The sequence below is a fragment of the Macrobrachium rosenbergii genome, chromosome 30 (assembly GCF_040412425.1).
Source record: "Macrobrachium rosenbergii isolate ZJJX-2024 chromosome 30, ASM4041242v1, whole genome shotgun sequence".
Lineage (NCBI taxonomy): Eukaryota > Metazoa > Arthropoda > Malacostraca > Decapoda > Palaemonidae > Macrobrachium > Macrobrachium rosenbergii.
This window is the reverse complement of record NC_089770.1, coordinates 15,543,501-15,570,663: the sequence shown is the minus strand read 5'-3', so window position 1 is coordinate 15,570,663 and position 27,163 is coordinate 15,543,501. Positions and strand designations below refer to the sequence as shown.

Here is a 27,163-nt window from a genome sequence, read left to right as displayed (position 1 = left end):
TTTTCTTTTGGGGGAGGGGGGGATTCCTTACAACTTCATGCAAATATTGCTCTGCATACAATGCATATTATGGCAACAAAACCAAAATCTTCACTCAACCTACAATACTTATGAACGATGCAAACATGGCTTCTCTCTTGAGCTGTGACTTAAGTATAACCCGTCTCACACTTGGAATACTTGTAATAAAACACATCACAGATTCAGCATTTTATAATAATACACTGCAAGCAAAATAACTTAATTTTTAAGGGGGCACAATATAAGGCAATTGCATTCATGCGGCTTCGTCATGCTTCATAAAACAACTTTTTCAATTTTTTTGCTGGATAATGTGAAAAATACAACCTGAGTTTAAGCTTATACACAATAGTGGAACTTATAAGACAGTGAGGGGGGAATGGAACTATCTCGGGGAAACTCAAGGAGTTGGAGCAGAGACAATGCAAAAAAAAAAAAAATTTGGATGCTTCCTCCGAAATGCCTTCGAATATGTTGCTCAGCAGCCCAGAGGGATAGATAAATTCCAGTGCTATACTCCAAACAACACAAATTCAGTGTATAAAGTTATTACTTCCACTGAGGACCTCAATAATATGGAGGTTCAAAAGAGGAGCTCTTTATTTCCAAGTTTTAAGAGGATTGTCTGCCTCCATATTCAAGGAAGATGGTTCCTTGAAGACGGAGACAGACGAGCCTCTGAAAACTTGGAAATAAAGAATCCCTTCTTTTGAATCTTCTGTATTACTGAGGTTCTCTGTGGTTCCAATTCTATATTGGCCAAACATTAAAAGCATAGGATCACGGATGAGCACTGCCTGAAGATGCACGTACCATCAGGAGTTAAAGCTATCAAGTTATCTGAAGCCAGAGAGTGGATCTAGTTTGGAAAATGTCCGGTGAAATAAAATTCATAAGACTGAAAGCAATTCAAGGAGAAAATAACAATGGTCTTTTTCTCGCACAATATCATGAAAAGCTAGAATGAAAAATTATGCAAAATTAAAAACTTTACTCCATTATTTTCAGTAGTGGCTTTTCTATCGTCTAAAAAGACAACAAGACTCTGTAACTCCTATTTACAACTAAGCATTTCTCCTAATTCCTAAATTATTTTACATTCTCCTTTCAAAAGGAATGTTACTGGAAAATTATAAATATTGAGACACAAAATGCTGACTTATTCTTATACAATTTTTTTGTCTTTTAACTGCACTGATTTTAACTCAGTATCTTGCAAATGACACTTTCCTCAAATTTGTTTTTTTGGAAAACTTCTTGGCTATCTGTCAAATGCTGATTTCATACTTAGACATTCTTGTGTTCTCTGCTACTCAATATAATATTCTGGCCATGTTACAAAAAGTACGAACCTCTATTTTAATTGCTGTAACTCGCCTTTTATACCAGTGATCACAGGTATTCTCTGCTCAGTCCACTGAAACTGGTAAACATCAATTTTATTTCCCATCAGTGAGATTACAGACACCTACAGGATTTGTCTTACAGAATTTACCACTTGAAAAAAATTGTGTACATGAAATTAAGTCAATGTTTCTTGAAGATTATACATTATTATTTAATGGATATAAACTATGCCTGTGTTGCAAAGAAATTACATTGTTGTTTTCTCATAAACAAACATCTAACAGTTTTCCAAAATATGTTTTGACCTCACAAGTTTGTTTTTAAAACTCAGATAAAAAGGGGAAAAATTGATATGGTGCATTTTTTGTTCCTGGGTATTTCATGGTCCTTATTTTCAGATATGTTGCCTTTAGCCACTACATTAGAATTCTGAGCTTGTATACTGTATATATTTTCTGCACATGAAAATTCTTCTGAAGCTACAAAATAATTACTCTGCACAAAAAAATGTTATTATCTATTTACATTGAAAGATAGCAAAATGAGAATTTGATCACTTCAGCTTATATATATACACAGAATATCATATGTACTCTCGCGAGACAGATAGATGTACGAAGAAAAATTATACATTTTACAGTACTTTGATTATGAAAGCCAACTGATGTAGATGTTGGCCACTACCAATACAGGAAATATATTTATAGTTCCCAAGAAAGATGGGTGAAGAAAACTCAAATATAACCTAAGTTGAGATCAGTGTACTCTTTTATATCAATTGGAAATCTTGAAGAGACCTGAAGAAAAAAGGGGAAAGTATTATGGTGGTCATTTTCCAGCCAGGATTTTTAAAACTCAAAAAATTCCAGATAAAGATTTGTGTCGAAGCTTAAAAACAGTCAACATGAACAAGTAGAAGTACTGTACTCTCTCTTGTGAGTTGTCTTATAGACATAAAAACCAAAAACAAGTGACATGACGTACAATTCTGCCTGTGAACTTACTGAGACATTTCTGTTCAAGTGACAAAAAACATTTTTTAATGTCAGATACAATGAAAGGAGGAGATCAAAGGATACTTGCAGTGCCATTCCTTTGGTACTTGTTGCGAAGCCTCGTTAGGGTCGAGGAAGACTCGCTGCTGAGGGTGGAATGGGTGTAGGTTAGGGGGCGGTTTGCGAAGCGCCGTTTCAGGGAGGTGATGGGACGGGTTTCGTCCTCCCTCCACCTTCTCCAGTTGTGGTGCTCGATGGGGTCTTGTGGACCCCAGTCGCCCCATTCTCTTGACGATTGCAAAGATGATGCCACTTTCTGTTTGATGGATATGGAATAAATATAAATAAGTCAATACCTGAAAGGCTTTTTATACAACTAATCAAAAGCAAAAAATAATACAGCATATACAGTAATATACAAATTCATAATGCAATAGAGAATTTCCTCATCAAATGTATGTCAATTTTTTCACATATAACAGTTCACTTCTGGGTGGGTACAATATAAAAAATATACGTGTCAGGCAAACTATTGCCTAACTGAACCTACTATCAGTAGGGGCAAGAGTACCAAACTATTCAGCTGAACACCCCAAGTATCACCCTTCAATCTAGCAAGACAAAGGCTTCTGTATCCATCCTTTTGTGGGATCATTCTCTTTGTAATTTTGGTTATAGTTTCCACAACAGCTTTGAATACTAACTTGAAGTCTAACCCCCCTGCTCTTGTGTACACTTAGCCAATACTAATTATTCTTTAATGGTTTCCTTTGGCAAAATGGTAATGCCAGTCCCCCTTTTGCTTCTGATGCAAAGAGATCTCACAAAAATACCTAAAAACTTATTCTCTAAACCAAATGGTGGCTGCACGCTGGATGATCAGATATGATCCTCTTTTCCCACTGTGGTGACTAAGTTTAGGTACAGTTTCAATTTTACTTTGCTGTTCTCATACTGCTTGGTCATACTTTAACTTACTTACTTACTAAGAAAAATGGGAATCCCATGCAAAACCACTTAAGATTACAAGTCATTTTTTAGTTTCATAAATTTTACCTTTTTTTTTTATTATTTAACAAACATTTGGAAACAAATTTCTCATCCAAACTAATAAAAAAAGTATGAATGCAGTAAAACGTGAACATGAAACTAAAAATTAATGTTAAAAGTACCAAAAATAAGGATTTCTGATAACACCTGACAATGCAACAATGACATACAAAACAGTAACAAATAAAATATAAAATAATTCCCTTGCACTCTTACTTACATCCATAATACCATAGGCTAACTGTGACTTGACAACATATATAGCAGTGATGGGTACTGGCAGTAAAACCAAGGCTCTCAGTCCCCAGATCAAGGCTGTTCTCCAGACAGGACCATCTGCAACAATGATCTCAGCCCAATTGATAACACACGCCCAGATGACAACACCCTGAAAGTGGAAGAGACGTATCAAGAGGACACATTTTCACAAACATTCACGATTCTTACACTAGTTTCAAAATTACTGTTTTATGCTATAATAATGTTACCTGACTGACAAAATCACCAACATGAAAATACCCGTGAAATTATTACCTCTCATTATACTTTCAATCCAGAAGCACCTCAACTGATCAGATGCTTTAGGAATCTGACTTTTCCATGTGTAACAAAGTCTCTTGAGTAACAAAGACCCCATGCTACAGCCTATACTTTAATATTTTCTGGATATCTTATAGCTAACAGCAATTCCACACAGTTCCTTACCTAAACTTACCTTTACTTTATACTTAACATTCAGTTTAAGAGATTTATCTAAAAATGCACCTCATCTAAAACGGAAGCATAGCAAAAAATAATCATAATGTAGCTGATAAGTACATAAGTCTGTTAAGTTGAGGTGTTTTTCTAAGGTAATTATTTCATACATGGACGATAATCCTACATGTTTCAAGTTCATTTATACAGGGTGTGAATGACTAAAGAAAATATAGGAATGTTAGATTAAAATGGCCCACATAACTAGTAATATGTCTTAGAAGCACAAGGTCAAATACAGTGTAGGGTCTCTCCCCAGGCACCCAATACTTCTTCACTTTTCATAACCTGAATTATTATTATTATTATTATTATTATTATTATTATTATTATTATTATTATTATTATTATTATTACTCAGTAGATGAATATGGAAAAGCCCACAGGAGCTACTGACTTGAAATTCTAGCTTCCAAAGAATGTGGTGTTCATTTAAAAGGTAACAGGGGGCAACAGGAAATACATAAAGAGATCAGATACTAGAAAGGTACAAAATAAATTAACAAAATAATGAATAAGTAGATAAAAATGTAAGTAAATTATAAAATACAAGGAGAATTGCTTTAGGGGTAGTAATGCATTGCAACATCACTTTAACTTTTTCAATTCAAACTGCACAACATCCTCAGGGAGACTGTTCACAGTCCAACGGTGTGAGGAATAGAGTGAAAAGCATTAACACGATTAAAAGCTCTGTTATTCACACGAAAAAATCAAATTTTGGGTTCCCATACATACCAAGAGGGCAGCAGGAATGAAGAAACCCCATATTGGGATCCAAAGTAGACTAACTGTGGCTTCAAGCATGAAGGTGAAATCCTTCCTTACTTTGTGTATACCTGAAAAACAGAGATAATTCAATTATTGGGCATTAATGCCATTATAAAAATACTATTAAAATTTATGTAAATTCCATAATCACCTCTTCAAATTCTGAGCCCTTTCTTTGTAATGAATAAAATTCTTGAAAATGTTTCAAACAATAAACCATAGACGGCATACCAGCAGAGGTTTACTGCTGTGTCTGAATCCAATCTGCAGAGTCAGACATATTAAAGATTGGAATCAGGTTTGTATTTCATGAAAAACTTTGAAAGCTTTAGGAAACTAGACATAACTTTACTGTATACAATTACAGATCCTAATATTTTACATAATATGGAGAGTGAATTAAGGGATACAATCCAGTTGTGCTTCAGCAAAAAGTAGGAGCATAGAATCCATCGGGAGGTTAGTTGTATCTTTAAACAGCAGCAGAGATTACTTTGTATCTTTAAACAGCAGCAGAAATTACTTTGAATCTTTAAACAGAAGCAGAGATTACTTTGTATCTTTACACAGCAATAGAGATTACTTTGTATCTTTAAACAGCAATAGAGATTACTTTGTATCTTTACACAGCAATAGAGATTACTTTGCATCTTTAAACAGCAGCAGAGATTACTTTGTATCTTGAAACAGCAGTAGTAAAGACAAAAATGCTGGCAATATCTAAAGACAGGTATGTCATGAGTTGGATGCTGGAGTTAAATACAACTACAGAGGACACATCTTTAGTAACAGCTGTGGTTGTGATGCTAACCACTGTAATTTGCCACATAAATCTAAGATATGGTGTCAGAGCTGTGTCCATTTGAGGCCTTCAAATACTAAACTTCCAACTGAAAAGGAGCCTTACATTACAAGTAAATTTTCAGTTTCCCAACACCACAGACAATATTTTACTTACTGTACACAAAAAACATTTTACTTACCGTATACAGAGGTCACGGCTAAGGTGAGAGTGAAGGGAGGCCACAGTACTACAGGGGTTAATACGCTGGAATCTAACAAAGTTAATACTGCAGCTCCACCCTGGTAAAGAAAGAGATTAAATTGTAGTGCAGTGTTAGCCCTGAGCATTAATGATATCATTATTATTATTATTATTCAGGAGACAAACTTATACCCATATGGATCAAACTCACAGGGGCCATTAACTTCAAATTCAAGCTTCCAAAGAATGGGGTGTTCATTTGAAAGAAGTAACAGAAGGTAACAGGAAATGCAGAAAGAAGCAGTCAGTTATTAAAAAAGGAAAAATGAATTAATAAATAAATAGATATGATTGTAATTAAAGTATTAATATACAAGGAGAATTGTTTTAGGGTAGTTACGCATTGCATCTTCACTTGAAATTTTGAGGTTCCAATTGCACAACAGTCATAGGGAGACTGTTCCACAGTCAAATGACATGAGAATAAAAGACCTCTGGAACTGAGAAGTTTGAATGCATGGCACATTTACTGCATATTGGTGCTGCTGTTCAGCAAATCTGATCATTCTCACCAGAAAAGAGGATCAGAGATCAATGGTGAATGTGAAAGATCTCTGGTAAAATACAACTTATGAAAAACTGACAAACAAGAGACCATCCGTCCATGGTCCAAGTAATAACTGCTAATGTTCGGAAATAATTTAAAAGACCACTTATATTTCTACCTCTCTGATGAATAAATAAATAAAAAAATAAATAAATAAAACTATTGCACAAATAATAAAATCATCAGCGCCAGCAGTAAGCCATACAAAGAACACCAGTGAATCCTTTCCTGGTTTTTCAATCTCAAACTTATTTTTTACTCATTTTACTTTTGACTTTCATTAAGCTTTTATGCTTAGTTTACCTCTCTCTCTTTCTTGATAAAGCTTTGAATTATTATGAAATAATATTTATAACAATAATGGACAGCTCTTGTGCCTTCTGAGTCAAAACTGAGACTTGGTTATTTGTCTTAATCGTTTCAAAAAGAAAAATCCCACATTCTGACCAGTCAAGAAATGTTATCTAAGTCTCAATCTAGCAGACAATAATAGACTGATATATAAATAAATAAATATCTATAGGCTATCCCTCATTGAGAATCTGAAATACTGTAACATGAACCTCTACCTTGATGGACGTGGCTACAGCACCAGCTAATATTAAAGGGGCCAGAATGATAGCGGCCACAGCTCTTGGAAGACAGTCGCTGATATCCTTGAGTGCCACGATCAGGGCGTGGATACATATAGTTGCAGTCGTCACTCCTCCACACCAAAGCCCTTCAAAGAGAGAATGGTTCATTATTCTCCTTTCTTGTGGGAATTTGAAATAATCCGAAATACAGCACCTCAACTTAACAGGCACTTTAGGGATCTGGCTTCTGATAAGTAACAAAGTTCATTATGTAACAAAGATCATATATCATAGGCTGCACTTGAATATTTTGTAGATATCTTACAGTTAATAGCAATTCCACAAAGTTGATAACCTAAACTAACTTGTGTTGTACATTTAACACTGATTTGAAGAGAGATTTATTCAAGAACGCATCAGATCCATGATGGTAGCACATAAAAAAAATAATAAAAATATCACAGCTGATAAGTACATAAGTCTGCTAAGCTGAAGTGTTGCTAATAAAATCAATCTCGATTCTGGAATTAAGAGAGAATCAGCAGTTTTGACCAGTTGATAAATATTACATTAGCTTCTGTCTTTTTTCCCTTTAAAGATTTCTTTCTTGTATATAGTTTGAAAATTTGCAGTTATTAGGTTGGCACTGAAAGAAATATATTATTTAAAATACATTTAAAAATTTAATATACTTTACTTGAATACCTTCAGTAACTGCCATTTCTAACCTAATCTTGGAACAATGTCTGTGCATAAATATCAAGCTAATTATAAATACTGTGACACTACACAAGCACACCTCAAAATGAAAATTGATAACAAAAATAACAGGACATAACGTCATCAAACTCTGTAGATGAACTGAGACATCAACAGTACTGTAATTTGTAAATAAAACATTCATCAATCTCTGTGACACAAGATAAAATCTGTGGCTCAAGACAAAATCTTTGTGACAAGGTAAAATTTTGTGACACAATGTAAAATATCTTTGTGACAATATAAAATCTTTGTGACACAAGAAACAGTCATTTCATTTCAGACAATGCTTTTTTGAAATGTTTCTAACTAACCTAAGTACACAATTGTTGATACAACTTGTTGAAGCCACTTGTAAGGCAGAACAAAAATGGCTATCAAGTGTGAGGCAGTAATCACTGCAGTTCCTATGCTCACACCAACGTCTTCAGGAACTACTGTTATAATCAGGTCCGAGGTATTGCCTGTTGAATTAAACTCTGAGCTGCAAGAGACATAAAACAATTAAAAATTAATTGTGGAAATATTTTAAACATAGAAATTATCTTTACTTTAGTTATTATTATTATTATTCAGTTTAACCAGGCCACTGAGTCAAAACACTGACTTGCATAGGGCTGGAACCTTTAGATTAGGTTACAAATGAAATAACTAATCTCCTCTTTCTGTATTTCCTATTATCTTCTGTAATTTCTTGCATCTGAACACCTTATTCTTTGGAAGCCTGAATCTCAAGTCAATGGTCCCCGTGGGCCTGTTATATATGAATAGGGTTCATCTTCCGAATAATTATAATAATAATTAAAAATTACTCTATATGAATAGGGTTCATCTTCTGAATAATTATAATAATAATTAAAAATTACTCTAAGTGGCATAAGTCTTGAAATGGAGAAACAGGGAATTGAACAGATTCCTGAAAGCTCTCTGTAGAGATTTATTTTTAAATATATGTACCCATGAATACCTGTGGATTTGTTTCTTCATTAATAATAATAATAATAATAATAATAATAATAATAATAATAATAATAATAATAATAATATCTTAGAAGACCCTATCTTAAATAAATTCCATTGAATAAAGTGGCCCTCTGGATGCCGTTGAGTTTGTATCGTGGTTTCTCAGTCTCCCAAATGAGTTTCCTTATAGCAGCAGGTAAATTATACAGCAGCTGCCAACATTCATTTGTTTCTTGATGTTTCGGTAGAGTTTTCTACCATTTTTAGTTGTCTGTAGAGAGAATTATTGTGCCGGCTTTGTCTGTCCGCCCGCACTTTTTCTGTCCACGCTCAGATCTTAAAAACTACTGAGGCTAGAGAGCTGCAAATTGAAATGTTGATCATCCACCCTCCAATCATCAAATATACCAAATTGCAGCCCTCTAGGCTCAGTAGTTTTTATTTTATTTAAGGTTAAAGTTAGCCAAAATCGTGCCTTTAGCAACGATATAGGCTAGGAGGCCATGGTTAAAATTTCATGGGCTGCGGCTCATACAGCATTACACCTAGACCACTGAAAGATAGATCTATTTTCGGTGGCCTTGATTATACACTGCAGCAGCTGTGCAGAAAACTCGATTGCACCAAAGAAACTTTGGCGCATATTTTACTTGTTCAAAAGGTTAATGAAGCCACAGGTACAACTATGCCTGCCATATCTCTACCCGCAAACAGACTTACAAAAATTTTTGGCAATTTTTTCTATAGGTTGTCAAAGGGCTTGGTGGGGGGCTCCTCTTATTGGCTGGGAGCTGAGAGTCTGGCTGACTGATGTAGGCACTAATTGGCTGGCACCAGGTCTTGGGAGTTCTGGTCATGGGGCATGCTGAAATGTTATCCCAGGGGCCCATCTTGCCATTCTCCTAACCATGGTAGGGAGAAGAAGGGTCTCCTGGGTAACATTTAGCGACAGTCTCCATCAGAGGATGGTGAGGGCCTCCTTATATCGGAGGCAGCGCTGGTCATTGTCGCCATCCAGAATTTTTGCACTCCGTATGATCTGCTGGTGTTGGGAGGCACTGCCATGTTCCCTCATGTGGTGCTGGTGTCCAACCCCTTGTCGTACATGAACGGTGATCTTCTTGGTGAGTCAAGTCGTAGTCATACCAATGTACGAATGGCAGCATCCATTCTCAGGGCACAATATTTGGTAAACCAATCCTCTCCTCTTCATGATATCCTCGCTAGAGACAAAGCTGTTCCTCATGAGATACTACTGAGCAGTCTCCCCATCCTTGGAGTAGATCATAAGGTCAACTTTTTTGTCTGCATTGGTGGGTTTATATGGGTGCCAATGATTTTCTTCAGGGGTGCCTCGTCTTTCTTATACTTGGTGTTCATGTAGCCCCTGTAGTACAGTCTGATGGTTCTCTCATTCTCACGGGGGCTTGGTTCTCCTGACGATACCAACTATCAACAGCCATTCTCAAAAACCCTGGTGACCGGACAGAGAGTATCCATTATCCACCAGGGTTTGGGCGAAGTGTTCGAGCTCATCAGAAAGGTATTCCAAGAGCAGTGTGAGAGGGCACGACAAACATAGGCATTCATGACCAAGGATTTTTTTTTTTTTTTTTTTTCCCAGAAAATAGTGAATATCCCGATGTCAAGACTGTGTACAGCCCACGTAACATATCAGAAAACCTGATACTGAGGAGGCAATTCTATCATATTTCCAAAACATTGGTCATCTGTGTTCTGTAATGTCAAGTAAGTCCAGATCTGCGCCAAGCATATTCCTGGATTCAAGAAATATGGGAGAATACACATACTGAACGAAAATGGTATGCAAAGTGAACAATTGCTTAGTGTATCTAGGAAAACATTGATCTTATGAATACTGTATATTGCCTTCATTAGAAGAATATATCATTATTATTATTATTATTATTATTATTATTATTATTATTATTTCTATTATTATTATTATTATTATACAGAAGATAAACTCTTATTCATATGGCATGTGCCCACTGACTTAAAACTCACTCTTCACAAGAATATGGTGTTCATATGAAAGAAGTAGCAGAGGATAGTAGGAAACACAAAAGGAAGAGATCAATCACTTGAAAAAAGTAGACAAATTAATAAATAAATCAATAAACCAGTGAAAATATAAATAAATTATTAAAATACAAGGTGAATTGTTTTATGGCACTAAACAATATATTTTTTAAATGAACAAAGCAAGTAAATAATGCATAGCACTAGGAATGATATACCATTGTGCAGGAAAACTCATTATGTTTTAGTTTAAGATAGAGTGACTAAATCAGTGACCAAAAATCTGACAATTTTTGGAAGACAGAGACAAATTAAGAAGGGCTATTTCAACCTGCTGAAATAACCACCATAACATATAAGAGTGGGATCAACATGACTCTACTTACATGACAGTAGAAAGAGCCTGGGCAACTTTGAGACCTCGGTCATCGGCCAGTAAAGTGAGCTGAAGGACGATGACAGCAGATACCAGTGCTGTTATCACGGCTAATAATATAATCAGACCCCACAAGTGCCTACGAAAAAGTGCCGTGTTACAAACAGTTATCCTTTAAATGCTGTAATATATGTATTGACAAATTACTTTATAAATGACAAACTGCAGTCATAAGTAGAAGTTTTTACATAATTTAACAGTGAAAAGCACCGTCAAGAAACATTTAGTATTTATGTGCACATCAGAGATTTCAAGTTCAAAGTGTTATGTGCACATAAGAGATTTCAAGTTCAAAATGTCGTGTGCACACCAGATTTTAAGTCAAAAGTGTTATGTGCACATCAGAGATTTCAAGTTCAAGGTGTTATATGTACATCAGAGATTTCAAGGTCAAAGTGTTACATGTGCACAAAAGAGATTTCAAGTTCAAAGTGTTGTGTGCACATCTGAGATTTCAAGTTTAAAGTGTTATGTGTACCTCACAGATTTCAGGTTCAAAGTGTTATGTGCATATCAGATTTTAAGTCAAAAGTGTTATGTGCACATCAGAGACTTAAGTTCAAAGTATTGAGTGCACATCTGAGATTTCAAGTTTAAAGTGTTATGTGTACATCAGAGATTTCAAGTGACAACTGTTATGCGCACATCAGAGACTTGAATGTAAAAGTATGAAAACCACAAGTACAACACAATTAAGTAATGATGTGGCAAAGTAAAATATACACTTTCTACCTTCTTAGCGTAAATCTGAACGCCCCTCTCGATGAAAAATTCATGAGGAGTCCAATACCCAGGCCCAGGGACAGAAAGACGTGGGCCAGTGCTGCACACCAAACCTGCAAATCCGACTTTGTACAGTTGTGAATAACTTATATTCTTTATACGTACTAAATACCTGTTAATTACAAGGAATTTAAATGTAAACAAGTTTTCTTGCTAGTGGGGGCCACCTATCTCACCTGTATATATGCTTTCACTTCATGAAAGGTCAAAGACAAGTACCCATCACACAAAAAATTTACAGCTCTCAATAACTTGTATTCATTATACAGTTTACACTGAAAAATCAAGAGCTAAATGGTTGCTGAATGCAAGGAAAATAAAAAAGTTCAAAGACAAAAGTAAGCTTCTTTAAATTTTGGGACTGAATCGACTCCGTTAATACAAGTCTTCAGCCTTCATTCTCATTCTGATGGAGATTACGGTGAAATTTACATTTGGGGCCGGTATGACCTGTATCTCCACTTCAGTCTAATTTTTCTGCAATCCTGGACATAATGATAAAACTGTATCTGGTTGCAAAGCTTCAGGCAAAAGACAGGTGGTGAACTTCCCAGATGCAGTGTGTCTCCTATTTAGGAGATTTTCTGGTTTTATTTACTCTTCTGCCGATTTCTTGAAGTATTTTCTTATTTTCTGATACTCTGGGCATTTTCTTTGATAAAAAAAATAAACACATAACAGGAGTAAACACTACGAAACAACAGAAAAAATAAGAACAAGGATTAGCTTAGGCTGAAAGTAAAGAAAACGAGACTTTTAAGCGAAAGAAAACCCGATTCTTGAAAGGGGAACCTAAAAGAAGGTCCTACATCCACAATTAAATTTAAACTTTTTTATTTTCACTTTATCCCGCGGTTTATCGGTCCCCAGGGACATATGGACGAAGCATATCCTTCGATAATAAAAGGATATTTTAGCATAACAGATCGAACAGGCACTAGGCCCCTGTTACCTACGTATTCTCAAATAGTAAGTTTACGCTAGGCTTATCCAAACATACTCACAAAATAAAACAAATGAAGCTTAGGCCTACAATAAAAATTACGCTAGGATTATCCAAACAAACTCACAAAATAAAACAAATGAAGCTTAGGCCTACAATAAAAAAACTATAACAGACTCTAAAGGATGTATATAATTTGAAAATTAACTGAAACTGGCTGCTAAATAATTGGGAAAACTGAAGGAACAGGCTCTCACCCACGGCTGCAACAGGATATCAACTTGGGGAATGACGAAAGGTTGAACCAACTTCCAAATTGCATCGACGTCTCTCCTGAATATCTCAGTCAAACTCATGGCTAACTGGAGGCTGGAACCTGCCGAGTGTAAAATGCAGATTAAAACATCTTCCAACGCTTTATTAAGTTAATGAGAGATTTAAAAATTGCGTATTTTTTAAATAAAATACAGTACTGACTTACCTAACACAGCTATTATGGTCATAACGCCCGTGATACTAGCGAGGACACGGGTGCCACATATAGAACTGAAATTATAAACGAAATATTTTCAGTATCTCATAAAAATGGTAAAAAAAAAATTATGTTGAAAGATTATATTGCAAAATATATTAATATGTAATATGATGTATTTGTTATAAAATACGGCAGAGAAAAATAAATCAACAGAATTAAGAGATACATGAGAATTAGCAGAGCAGAATACAGCAATAACAAAATTTTCACAATATATCTTGTATACAGAGACAGGAAATATTTGAATATATTTATATCTGAAATAAATACAATATATATATATATATATATATATATATATATATATATATATATATATATATATATATATATATATATATATATATAATATATATATATATATATATATATGGTCATCTTCTAGACCAATAATGCATTCCTTGTATTTTACTAATTTATCTATATTTTTATATACTTATTTATTGCCCTATCAATTTATCTTTTTTTTTTCTTTCCTAACAACTGATCTCTTCTTTCTGTTTCCTATCATCTTCTGTTGCTTATTTCAAATGAACACCATATTCTTTGGAAGCTTCAATTCTAAGTCAATGGCCCCTGTGGGCTTGTTCAATATCTGTAGGGGTTCATCTTCTGAATAATAATAATAATAATAATAATAATAATAATAATAATAATAATAATAATAATAATAATAATAATAATAATAATAATGAACTCAATATTCTTTGGAAGCTTGAATTTCAAGTCATTTGGCCCCTTGTCGGCTTGTCTCATATGAATTGGGGTTTATCTTCTGAATAATAATAATAATAATAATAATAATAATAATAATAATAATAATAATAATAATAATAATAATAATAATCACGTGTGGAACAGATAATAAATTTCTGACTCACAGCAGGAACAAGCCCAGGTCTTTCAACTGAAAGACAAGACCGTTTCCAACCAAGCCACACAAGTTATAAAAGAAGTTGGAACCTGAGTACCACTGTACCTAAGGCTTTACCTGGCAGGCTAACTGCTTGCATACCAATAATAATAATAATAAAATTGGAGGTCTGAATTGTCTAAAATCTCATATAAAAAGGATAAAACAAAAATAGAATATTACTGTTCCAAATCCAAAAAAACGTATTTAAATTATACCTTACAGGTCAGATAAGCAAGGTCATGACCAATTAAAACTCACATAAACGTTACTACAATCACTACTGCAGCTACACCAGCAGGTAATGGCCAGGTAAACATCATGTCGAGGTCCATTTCCCACGTCTGGGGCAAACTGTATACACAAACTCTGAAAGATGGATGTGAAAATACATATATTATCAAAATAAATGCAATGTTTACAGGAATATAACAGAGGAAAATGAGGATTATGTTGATAAACACGAAACTCAGAATATAGATAGGCGGACTTTGCCAAAAAAAAAATGGAAGTGTTATACAGAATGACTCTTGTTGCTAAACACAAAACTCAAGAAATTGATACAGAGAAATGGATACTTTACTCTGCTGCTTTTCCCAAAAAAGAGAAAATTTTATACAGAATGGCTCTTGCTGATAAACACAATTCTCAAAATATGGATACACAGAGAAATGGCTACTTCATTCTGCTACTTTTGCCAAAAAATTGGAAGTGTTATATACTGTAGAATGACTCTTGTTGCTAAACACAAAACGCAAGATATGGATAAAGAAATGGGTACTTACTCTGCTACGTTTGCCAAACAAAGGGGAAATTTTATACAGAATGGCTCAAAAGACGATTACATCTACTTTTCCTGTTGTCACACAAACTCCTGACTTACACCAAGTGAATTAGGAACAATTATGCAATTTTTTTCTCCATATTTTATTATGGAAAAGTCATTACTGATTTGTACGGAAAATCTAGCTAACATAAATCCTGGCTGTTTACCTGAGAATTTAGTATATTGAAGACATGTCTTAAAAGACATTTTTGCAGGGCATGTCTTAAGAAAGTTTACTTGTATATCCATAACAATTAAATATGACAATTTACCTTTCACTATGAATCATTAATAAGATAGGCACTCATTCTAAACAATCATCATTTCATCAAAAAGAAAACTGGCCTTCACTCCTTAACAATCTCTTCCACTGCTTACCTAAAATAGTCAACAGCCCAGTCTCCATTGTTTGTGAAATTGCTGTCTATGCTCTCACTGCACTGGTCAGAGATTGCATCCTGCAAAGTACATTGCAAATTTAAATGCATTCACAAATATAAATTTCAAAGTTTATGGCATTTCTCAACCTTCTGGTCACATATACTGTGACTGCTTAGAGTTCATCCTCATGGTCTAATACTACTTTATTCATCTCAGTAGAAGGTAGGCTTCAGAAATCATGTATTTTAGACAAAATATACAGTAGTTTGAAATCACTGAGAAGACTTCTGCAAAATAATTATAAAGGGGCTCACCCGCAGAACATCAGATTCGATTCCTATGAGGATATAATGGACCAGTGGGGCCAGGTATCCTATGACAATCACAATCCAGTAAAAACATACCACAACTGACGACCAGCCCACACCTGGATGGAAAGGTATGGAAATAGTTAAAGTCACTGAAAACATGAATTATAATGCAGAAAATTACATATAGGTCATAAATTATTACTTATCTCTGCTTCATTCTTTAAATCTTCCCCTGAAAACCCTTGTGGACAGTCAACAACAGACTAAATAAACCCAAGAGGGCTCCCAAAGGGAAATATCAGCCTGCAGAGAGAGAGAGAGAGAGAGAGAGAGAGAGAGAGAGAGAGAGAGAGAGAGAGAGAGAGAAAGAGAGAGAGAGAGAGAGAGGAAAAGGTGATAAATCAATCAATCAATATGAGGGAACATGGAAAATATAACCAATACAATGAAATACAGGAGATGTCTGCAGCAAAGGCATGACGTCAGCAGGAGTGAATTTTTACTCCTCGCTTAAATATTTGGAGATTAGAAGATTCCACAACTAGGTTAACTATTCCACATTCTTAGTTGTAGCCTAGATAAAACTCCTCGAAAACTGATTACTATTAAACCTGATAATTAAAAACGACACAGCTAGGTCAGGTAAGGAAGATCGCAGAGGAATTCTACAATAATAAAATCTGAGTGGCTCTGATCTTGTTTGTCCTTCCCCAGGTGACAGTAAGGGAGACATGACACAACCACCCACCCCCTGCAAACCAGTTTGTCTGCCCTGGGTGGGGGCTGGGTAGATGGGGGAATGGCATGACCCAGCCACCCACCCCCTGCAAACCGGTTTGTCTGCCCCAGGTGGGGCTGGGTAGATAGGGGAATGGGAGGGTATGGGAGTCATCCACCATCCCCCTGCAAACCTGTTTGTCCACCCCGAGTGGAGGGGATCAGGGGATTGGGGGGGAGACAGCAGCGCCGAGTTCCAGTGTGTGTAGTGTGCCAACAAGCTCATTTGCGAATAGAAGACACAGCAGTGAAGGAAGATGTACCAATGTGAATGTGCAGGTTACAAAAACGGAAGCTGTTAAACTTTTTTGTTTTCTACTTCTAAGAGAATAAACTATGAGATATACTGCTAATTAAAACTGAATCATTATTTTAGCCCTACAAAATCCTTGAAATACAGTTAATTCAATAATCTCTTCGTCTTTCAAGCTGCAATTTGAATTGCAAATTTGTATTCTGCAATCACCAAAATACTTGGTAACTACCCGGACATGTTGGTGGATTGGCATACATGGGCCTACAACCATAAATTACCTGCTGAGAAAAAGACCCTTATCAATTCAAACTCTGTGGTTAAATCAATGAAAAAACAAGTACAGTACTGTTACTTGTAAATATCAAGATTACAGGAAAAGTATAAAACAGGATCTGTTACCTCTCGCTATAGGAACAAGCCTCCACACGGCCAGGGCTGCCGAACTGCTGAACTGGGAGAGTCCTGCTTCTAAGTAGGCAAGCGGAGCTGCTACGATTAACAACACAGCCAGCCAAGCAGAGAGAAAAGTTCCTGAGTAAATAAAAAAAAAGGGTTAAGTTTCATTTCCCTGGAATAAGTAAGGAATATATTAAAAGGTTATAGTTTACTGGGATTAAAGTACCATGAAAGTTTTTAAATGGTCAACTACGGCCTAGACACAGAATAACTAAGAAATATGTAAAGGGTAGGATTTCCATATAGGTGAAACCTCTCTAACTTAACAAGAGTAGGTTTTGCGTCTAGGCGATATACCTCTCTATCTTGTCAAGGGTAGGATTTGCGTCTAGGTGAAACCTCTCTATTTTGTCAAGGGTAGGATTTGCGTCTAGGTGAAACCTCTCTATCTTGTCAAAAGATCTCTATCTTGTTAATGGTAAGATTTGTGTCTAGGTGAAACCTCTCTATCTTGTCAATGGTAAGATTTGTGTTCTATCTTGTCAATGGTAAGATTTGTGAAAAACTCTCTATTGTTAATGGTAAGATTTGTTTTAGGAAACCTTATCTTGTCAGGGTTTGATTTACCTCTCTTTCTTGCCAAGGGTAAGATTTGCATCTAGGCAATACCTCTCTATCTTGTCAATGGTAGGATTTGCATCTAGGTAAAACGTCCCTATCTTGTCACAGGTAGGATTTGCCTCTAGGAGACAACCTCTGCTATCTTGTCAAGGGTAGGATTTGCATCTAGGTGATACCTCTCTATCTTATCAATGGTGACAACCTCTCTATCTTGTCAAGGGTAGGATTTGCATCTAGGTGATACCTCTCTATCTTATCAATGGTAAGATTTGCATCTAGGTAAAACCTCTCTATCTTGTCAAGGGTAGGATTTGCATCTAGGTGAAAACCTCTGTCTTGCCAAGGGTAAGATTTGCATCTAGGTGATACCTCTCTATTTTGTCAAAGGTTGGATTTACATCTAGGTGATACCTCTCTATCTTGTCAATGGTAGGATTTTCATCTAGGCGATACCTCTCTATCTTGCTAAGGGTAGGGTTCGCACCTAGGTGATACCTCTTTATCTTTTCAAGGGTAGGATTTCCGTCTAGGTGATACCTCTCTATCTTGTCAATGGTAGGATTTGCGTCTAGGTGAAACCTCTCTATCTTGTCAAGGGTAGGATTTGCGTCTAGGCGATACCTATAGCGTGTCAAGGGAAAATATAGGTCTAGGTGACATCTCCATCTTGCCTATTCAGCAGAAAATGACCCTTCGCCTTGAACTCTGAGTTCCCAAGGTCAAGAAAGGACCTCAGTCATTCAAACTCACCTGCCCCATACACATACAGGAGGCGAGGGAGGCGCAGGAAGGTGGCTGCTCCGACGACCAAAATGACGCCGCAGACTCCTGAAAGGACGCTTCCCCAGGCCTCTCCGGTGTCCTCCGTAACGGCGCTGCTGGCCTCTCCGCTGAGGTACTGCAGAGAAGGAGGGTAAGGAAAGGATGAAGGGGTTCCTACGACGCCGTTGCGTTTTTGGGGAGTCTAAGTATATATCACTTATCAGAGATGTTGAAAGCACGGTAACAGATGACTGCTTATGACGGCTCACATGTGCATGTGCAATTGCTATGTTGAAATGGATACCAGACATGTGCGAGTATTTGCATTATCGGCAAAAGCGACATGAATTCTTGGTGTTATTTCATTCCAGCGATACGTTATATATATATATATATATATATATATATATATATATATATATATATATATATATATATATATATATATATATATATATATATATATATATATATATATATTATATACATACATACATACAAGAATTAACAGCGTATTAGTTTCAGTAGCAAGTTAGTATAAGTCACAAACCAAATACCAGGCAGGGTTATTAGGCCTATGATGCATATATATACACAAATTCACACCATATCATGCACTGTGTTTGTTTTTCATATATATAAATGTATATATATCATAACAACACTCAGGGAATACAATAAACAGAAAGTAAGGAACAAAAATAAGATGACAGATACTTACAAGGATGATAGAAACGGCTCTGGACAGCTGGGACATAATACAGGTGAAAATCGAGAGGTCAGATACACGAGGGTGAATTGGTGGAGGACATAATAGTTACCCCTACTTTTTAATACACCGAGCTATGGGCCTACTTCCGTTTTCTTTTTCATGCAATATATTCTTTTTCGAAAAGGCGACAAGTCTGTGTGAACATTTTTCTTCCACTTTTATAATGAATACAGTCTTTTTCTTATGTGTCAAAATGCTTGGGATAAATGTTCCAAGTATGACTGAATATTTTTCCTTTTTTTTTTTAGATTTATCTTTTTTATGTATCAAAATGCTTGGAATGAACATGCCAAGTTTGACTGAACATTTTTCCATTGTTTATAATATAAATAATCTCTGTTATATAAAAATGCTTTGAATAAACACAAAGTTTGTGTAAACCTTTTTCCATTTCTTTAATTAAAAATCATCTTATATATATATATATATATATATATATATATATATATATATATATATATATATATATATATATATATGATTGGATTAAGTGAGCCAAGTTGTGACTGAAATTTTTACCACTTTTTATAGTAAAAATCACCATTTTTATATGAAAAATATACTTGGAATAAAAGTACAAATATTGTATTTTTTTTATGTTCAAACAGACTTGAGCCTATTCAAAGTTATACTGGGGTTAAACACGACATTTAAAAAAATTAATGGAATATTGACATACGGGAGACAAACATCATTAACGTCAAATATTGACAGTGGAACGATTTAATATCTTTTTAAAATCATTTTTATAAAAAAATCACAAAATTCAAATATATCTACTTTACTGCTCGTTTAGAGATTACCCAAAAAATAATATGAATACAACTCGTCTACTTGGAAAAAATATGAGCCTAGATTAAAAATGTGAGTCTATGTGAATCTACTTCTTCACTGAATGTGGAGGCTAAAAAAATTTGTATATGGATGTATACAAATATACTTCTCATAAATTTGTAGTTACATGGACATATATTTATATATATTTAAACTGTTACACCTTGATAAAATTTGGAAAAGACCAGATGTTAGTTCATGCAACTGTTGGTATAAAACTTGCAACTAAACAAACATTTAACAAATGGTTTAGTCAAAAACTACAAGTTACAAAAAAAGAAATATTCAAGGTTACAATAAAATTATGGCAGATGCAAAGGACAACATTCACTTAAACAAATAATTAAATACACAAAATGCTGAATAAATCCTTTTTAAACCAAAAATAGGCCTATATTTATAAGCTACACGTTACATTTATATAGACTATGGCTGGTTGGGGGTAGTTTGAGGATAAGAAGGACATATGTGTTGAGTTACCATAAAGTCTTCCGAAAATATTTAGATGTTTTCCATAATAGTTCGTCCACAGAGAAAGATGTTAGTCTTGTGTAAAAAGAAAGTCCATTTTCTTTATTTCCTTTATAGAATACCTCCAAAGATTTTTATCTTGGAAATGTCTACAAAGCAAAAAACTGCATTTGGGTAAAATTTTTACAGAAACATTTTGAAAGACACTGAAAAGTCTAATTTAGTTTTCAAAAATCTATAGGCTTTGTTGTTCTCATGTCTACGCTTGTGGATAAAAATAATGACTAAAATATAACAGAATTCATTTACCAAAAACGACCTAACAGGAAAAGATATGGAATTAACTGCCGTTATATAGTCTACTGTGCTTATGACGTCACGCATCGGTAGGGAAAGGGGGAGGGAACTTCATGTCACCGAGACTACGTAAGGCGCAGGGTCTTAATATCGGCATCAGGTCAGATATTCTCTCTTTCCCTCTCTCAAGGAGTTCCTTGCTCTCTCTCTCTCTCTCTCTCTCTCTCTCTCTCTCTCTCTCTCTCTCTCTCTCTCTCTCAATAAGTTTCTCACACTCTCTCTTTCTCCGTTCAGCTATCGCTACTACACATTTATAGGCCTATGTCAACACACATTTTTCAAGATTCTAAATTATAAATCTCTCTCTCTCTCTCTCTCTCTCTCTCTCTCTCTCTCTCTCTCTCTCTCTCTCTCTCTCTCTCTAAGGGGAGCTCCTTCTACTTGTTCATAAGAAAAGCAGACAGCACATAGGTCTAAAATAACTTTCACACGCACAAAAATAAAAAAAATATCTTCAAATACGAAATTTGCTTCGGCCTAATGCTTTAACTTTCATATATTGCTGCTAGAATCTGCTTTCTCTAAAGCCTCAAATTAATACGGCCAAAGTGGTTTAAAAAATTATAAAAATATAAGTTCTTAACCATAACGAATTTTATGAGAAGTTTGCTCTACAGTAGGTGTATTAGTCTCGGCTTATTCATCTGAACTAGACTATGCCACCGAACTGTCTATCCCCCAAAGCTACATTATTATTATTATTATTATTATTATTATTATTATTATTATTATATTCCATTTAGGCTGGGACACCTGTCTCGGCTAATTATTCTTGGACTACAGAAGCTGGAGCAAACAGATATAGAATAGCCACAATATTTCCCCTTCTATGAAAGAGAGAGAGAGAGAGAGAGAGAGAGAGAGAGAGAGAGAGAGAGAGAGAGAGAGAGAGAGAGAGAGTTCTCTCTGATCTGAGGTGGATTTTCCTCAACAAAATTCTGGAAGAGCCCGACCACGCTACTGAGCAGATCTCTCTCTCTCTCTCTCTCTCTCTCTCTCTCTCTCCAAACTGCGTCTTACCCAAGAAGAGCAACAATCTGAGAAAAGTTGTGGCTTTCCCATTATGTTTATTGGAATATTCCGGTCGACAAAGAGAACTGGATTATGTAACTGGAAAAAAAACCTTACATCATTCATTCATTCATTCATTCATTTTCTCTCTCTCTCTCTCTCTCTCTCTCTCTCTCTCTCTCTCTCTCTCTCTCTCTCTCTGTGTGTGTGTGTGTGTGTGTGTGTGTAACACCGACACACGTACAGGAGAAGGGAGAAAGGTGGGGTGGTTGAGAAGCAGAAGGTTTTTAAAGATTACATAGGCCTAATCACCATGGAACGAAATGTCAGTTGAATGAGGGAAAAAATGGACAGAATATCATTACCACACAGATTTACTAAGACAGACAGACAGACAGACAGACAGACAATACGGAGGACGAAGAGAGAGAGAGAGAGAGAGAGAGAGAGAGAGAGAGAGAGAGAGAGAGAGAGAGATAAGGAAGGAGGGGTGGCGTCAGGACGATAGTCTGCTAGCGTATTCGTGCGTCTGGCAGCGGATCGACCCTCCTTTTTCTCTTTCCAGCATGAGAGAGTTTGTGGGTGGGGTCATCCGTTGGAGGCTGCTCCATGGGCTGCTCTCTCTCTCTCTCTCTCTCTCTCTCTCTCTCTCTCTCTCTCTCTCTCTCTCTCCACATGTAGGAGAGCGACTTACTATTGTCCCGGTGTCTATAATACAAGTTGCCAAAACTAACAGAAGCTCTTCGATTATTGTGAAAGCGTTAGACTACATCCTATTTTTCTTTAATAACATCAACAATCACTTTTAATCATTTCACAACAGTAATAACCTCTTTCAAACATTCTGTACAACCAACAAAACGAAACACAGAGAAAGAGAGAGAAAGTAACAATCTTTTTCCCGCTGATTCATGTGAGCACACGGAAATAGCCCGTGAATCACCTAATCAAGGGGGAAGGCTCTATTGAAAAATGCAGAAGACGAGATGCATTTGTTTTGATCGCCACCCACGTGACTAGAACCAGATATTCCAGTCAGTGGATCTTTGTCTTCTATCATCAATTTAAATATGTATGGACAGAAAGACTGAAAGATTTAAGTATTTGCACAGAAAGTATTTAAACGTACAGCAAAGTGTCCATGGTGTGGTATAGGTCATATGTATGCAAAAGTTCTCGTAAAATCTACGGACTTCTCATATCGCTTTTCACTGCATTTGTGACCTGGGAAAGAAATTTTTTTATTTTATTTTAAAGTTTATTTATTTTATTTATTGATGTATGCATTTATTATCGCCTACAGAAGTCGAGTTTGGCAAAATAATGTCTCCATCTAGTACAAGCCTCGAGATCACGAAATGAGGAGAAATGTACAAAAGAAGCTGAATTTGACACCAAATCAGGGACAAAGTTTCTCTCTCGATTTAATTTTTTTTTTTTAATTATTGAATTTCCATCTTCTCGACCCGACCGATGTATGCAAACGATTAGGAGGCACTTATCTAAAATGAAAAAAAATGGAACTGAATAGGGACACGGAAGGGGTGTCTGGCCTTAAATAATAAATGAACTCGCAGCTAGGTGCCTCACGTCATAAATGCAACTGAATTATATTGTCCTTGAATATATTTTGGTATTAATACAAAAAATGGCATGACCAAATATTGCCGTGAATATTTGATAAGGGCTTTCTCTATATTCATGATTGCTGTTCATTTCCGTTGGTTTATCATTCAAATTTGTTTGCAATAATAATAAAATTTTGCTGTTGTCATAGCTACCGTTTATCTGGAATTGACTCAGCCTTAAATTTGTGTTAATAATAATAATAATAATAATAATAATAATAATAATCTGCAATTGTCAATATTACTGTTCAGCCGTCTATTGACTTAGTCTTAAATATGTTATTAATAATAATAATAATTTGCTGTTATCATAATTAATTGTTTGCCTGTCTATGGATTTATTTTTAAACTTTTGTTAATAGTAATAAAGATAACAATAATATTCTGAAGACTTGCTTGGTTCAAACAAAAATATGAGTACAGGTGTTCTCACATTTATTGAAGCCACTTACCATAATTACATATTCCATCTGCGCGCGCGCGTGCGTGTGTGTGTGTGTTTGTCTGTGTGAGTGGCGCAATGACACTGTGTATGTGTATGTGTATGTGTATGTGTACCGTATATGTATGGTAACAACTGAATATAAGAATGCAAGACGATGAATCGGTTGATACAATAATCATGGCTAACATAAAATGAGTTAATTGTATTTCAGAATAAATATTGATGACGTATTTTTAGTGTCGTTGAATATGCAAAGAGATATTGCTTTAAATTTTGTATTATATATATATATATATATATATATATATATATATATATATATATATATATATATATATTATATATAATTATGTGTGTGTGTGTAATATGTAATATAAATGCCCTCTTAACTTTCTCGAAAGTTAAGAGGGCATTGTATATTACAAATACATATGTATCTGGTAAAAAGTGACCAGTAGATTCTACACTATATATATATATATATATATATATATATATATATATATATATATATATATATATATATATATATATATATATATATATATATATAAACAAATACACGTTTCTAAATCTATTTACCATTGCAAGTGACATTGAGCGGGTGGGGGTGATTGCAGACAACCAGGAGAGACGAGAAACAAACACACGAACGAACAGTGAAGGGGGAGGGAGACGGATTTCCATTGGCAAGCAACGAAGGTGTTTTTTTTTTTTTACAAAGGATACAACGACCTTTATTTTATTTACAAGTGAATAGAAACCTTTGACTGACAAGCATGGCATTTGGAGAGAGAGAGAGAGAGAGAGAGAGAGAGAGAGAGAGAGAGAGAGAGAGAGAGAGGGGGGTGATGCCATGGACCATTTAGAAGCAAATGAGTTGGCAACAATGCACCATTTAGCAGTTATGTTGGCAACATTGCTCTCGCAAGGAGTCGAGATTCAGGGAGTGTGAGCTTGCGTCCAGGAAAGTCAAGTTGCCAGTTAGTGCCAAGATGTTAGCAGCGAGTGTCTTTTGTTTTGGTGAGAACAACTAGCGGCAGCTGCGTGTTGTGGTGGGTGTTAGTGACAGGAGAAGGAGGAGGTGTTAAGGACAAAAAACAAACACAAATTAAAGGAGGAGGGGTTAAACGGGGGTTGGGGGGGAAAGAGGAGGAGGAGGTACTCACGGTGCGGGCAGGAGAATGCACAAGAGTTAGTGTCGAGCGATGGCAATCGTCGGATGAGGCAGTTTCCTCTAAAACCGAGCCGGCGCTACCACCTTCCCCCCACCAACCCACCAGGGGACGAACCTGTAGAACTCTTCAGAATTTAACCCTTTGGAAAGGGGGGAATAAGCTGGGAAGGGGGTTATTTACAGAGGGCGATCAGGGTATTTTGGGAGGGAGCGAAGGGAGATTTTTTGGTAGGGAAGACTCAAAGTGGCCAGCTGGAATTAGCTTCCAAAGCAGATTTCAGAATTAGGGTTCCTTTTTTTGCAAATCTGCTCTTCAAACTCTAACCCTTCTGGAGGGGGGGAGTAGCGGGGAAGGGGGTGGGTAAAGGGAGCAAGAGGCTATAAAAAGATATTTTGGGAAGGGCAAAGGGAGATTTTTTGATAGGGGAGAACTTAGAGTAACCCAGTGGGTTTGGTTTCTGCAGCAGATCTCAGATCAAGGATTCCCCCTCTGGAAGGGGGAATAGGAGAGGGGATAGGGGCTATACAGAGGAAGCCAGAGACTGTACAGATTTTTTGGGAGGGGAAGGAGGGAGATTTGGCAGGGGAGACTCGAGGTGACCCAGATTCCAGAAACTGAGGTTCCTTCTTTGCAAACTGCTCTGTTGGAGTACTGTGTCGTATTTCATTCATATAAAGGGTCTTATATATTTATTTTATAAATATGCACCCAAATTCCCAAAATGCAAATCAGTTCAATGCACTTCAGAATGACAAATTTTCTCTACTGCCCAATTTATCAAAAATTAAAAAAAAAAATAGGTTCGATTTAACCAAAAACTGTGAGTTGAAAATAACCTATATACAAAAAGAAAGCGATTCATCTTAAGGCCGCCACTAACGTTCAGTTATGCCTGCACAGTCGGCCTGTGCAGGCAAAACTGAACCCACTAACGTTCATTTACACCTGCCCAGTTATGCCTGTGCAGGCAAAACTGAACGTTTGTGGGTTCATTTTTGCCTGCACAGGCCGACTGTGCAGGCATAAATGAACGTTAGTGGCGGCCTTCAGAGACACTTTTTAATACTTTTTAATTCCAACAACCCAACATTATTTTCAAGGTCAGTTTCCTCCGCAATAAAAAAAGTCTTGAAAGTGATTGCCTCAGAATTTTTCCCAAATGAAAATATGAAGTTCTTTTCTTTTTAATTCATTTCTTAAGAAGGGGGAGGGGGATATTCGCTGCAAAAAAAAAAAAAATTATTAATAAGAAGCAGACAGTTAAAAAAGGACCTTCCTAAACTGTAGTACCTAAAACCCCACGACATCACAGAGGAATACACAGCGTCTGACGAGGACCAGTTAGTTAATAGTGCTACGTACACCTTCCAATAGCATAGACTCTATGTACATACACGCTTTTGTACACTGTACAGGAGGAAAGATGGAGATGACGAGGAGGCACTTAAGGGCATTTATGTTATAATTGTCCTGATTTCAAATTATGTCAGAAAATAATCAAGGATTATTTAATTATCTTTCAACTGACAGTTAGCAAAAAAAGGATAATCATTCTGTATGACACTAATTTCGTGTTAAATTTTGTTCTAGGCGGCATTTGAAACGTACGTCAAAAAATGAAGAATTTGATCATTCAAGAAATGAAGAGAGAGAGA

General features: G+C 35.8%; 1 protein-coding gene across 13 annotated transcripts in view; it reads right to left on the bottom strand.

Moving 5' to 3' along the window:
• LOC136855094 (sodium-dependent dopamine transporter-like) overlaps nucleotides 1-27,163 on the bottom strand; it is a 119,267-nt gene continuing 92,104 nt past the window's right edge. For 4 of the 13 annotated variants that reach the window (XM_067131919.1, XM_067131917.1, XM_067131918.1 and 1 more), the window contains exons 4-21: nucleotides 25,500-25,622; nucleotides 19,534-19,560; nucleotides 18,801-18,948; nucleotides 17,433-17,564; nucleotides 16,004-16,116; nucleotides 15,687-15,766; nucleotides 14,744-14,851; nucleotides 13,516-13,580; nucleotides 13,292-13,410; nucleotides 12,041-12,144; nucleotides 11,259-11,387; nucleotides 8,181-8,350; nucleotides 7,102-7,253; nucleotides 5,924-6,023; nucleotides 4,908-5,008; nucleotides 3,634-3,801; nucleotides 2,452-2,679; nucleotides 2,095-2,165 (exon numbers count right to left, since the gene is read on the bottom strand). In XM_067131919.1, the coding sequence (XP_066988020.1) occupies nucleotides 2,103-2,165; nucleotides 2,452-2,679; nucleotides 3,634-3,801; nucleotides 4,908-5,008; nucleotides 5,924-6,023; nucleotides 7,102-7,253; nucleotides 8,181-8,350; nucleotides 11,259-11,387; nucleotides 12,041-12,144; nucleotides 13,292-13,410; nucleotides 13,516-13,580; nucleotides 14,744-14,851; nucleotides 15,687-15,766; nucleotides 16,004-16,116; nucleotides 17,433-17,564; nucleotides 18,801-18,948; nucleotides 19,534-19,560; nucleotides 25,500-25,622 (2,130 nt within the window). In that variant the 3' untranslated portion in view covers nucleotides 2,095-2,102. Of the gene's footprint in view, nucleotides 2,166-2,295; nucleotides 2,680-3,633; nucleotides 3,802-4,907; nucleotides 5,009-5,923; nucleotides 6,024-7,101; nucleotides 7,254-8,180; nucleotides 8,351-11,258; nucleotides 11,388-12,040; nucleotides 12,145-13,291; nucleotides 13,411-13,515; nucleotides 13,581-14,743; nucleotides 14,852-15,686; nucleotides 15,767-16,003; nucleotides 16,117-17,432; nucleotides 17,565-18,800; nucleotides 18,949-19,533; nucleotides 19,561-25,499; nucleotides 25,623-27,163 lie in introns of those variants that run through there. The other 9 variants (XM_067131922.1, XM_067131923.1, XM_067131915.1 and 6 more) reach the window with 8 other exon arrangements.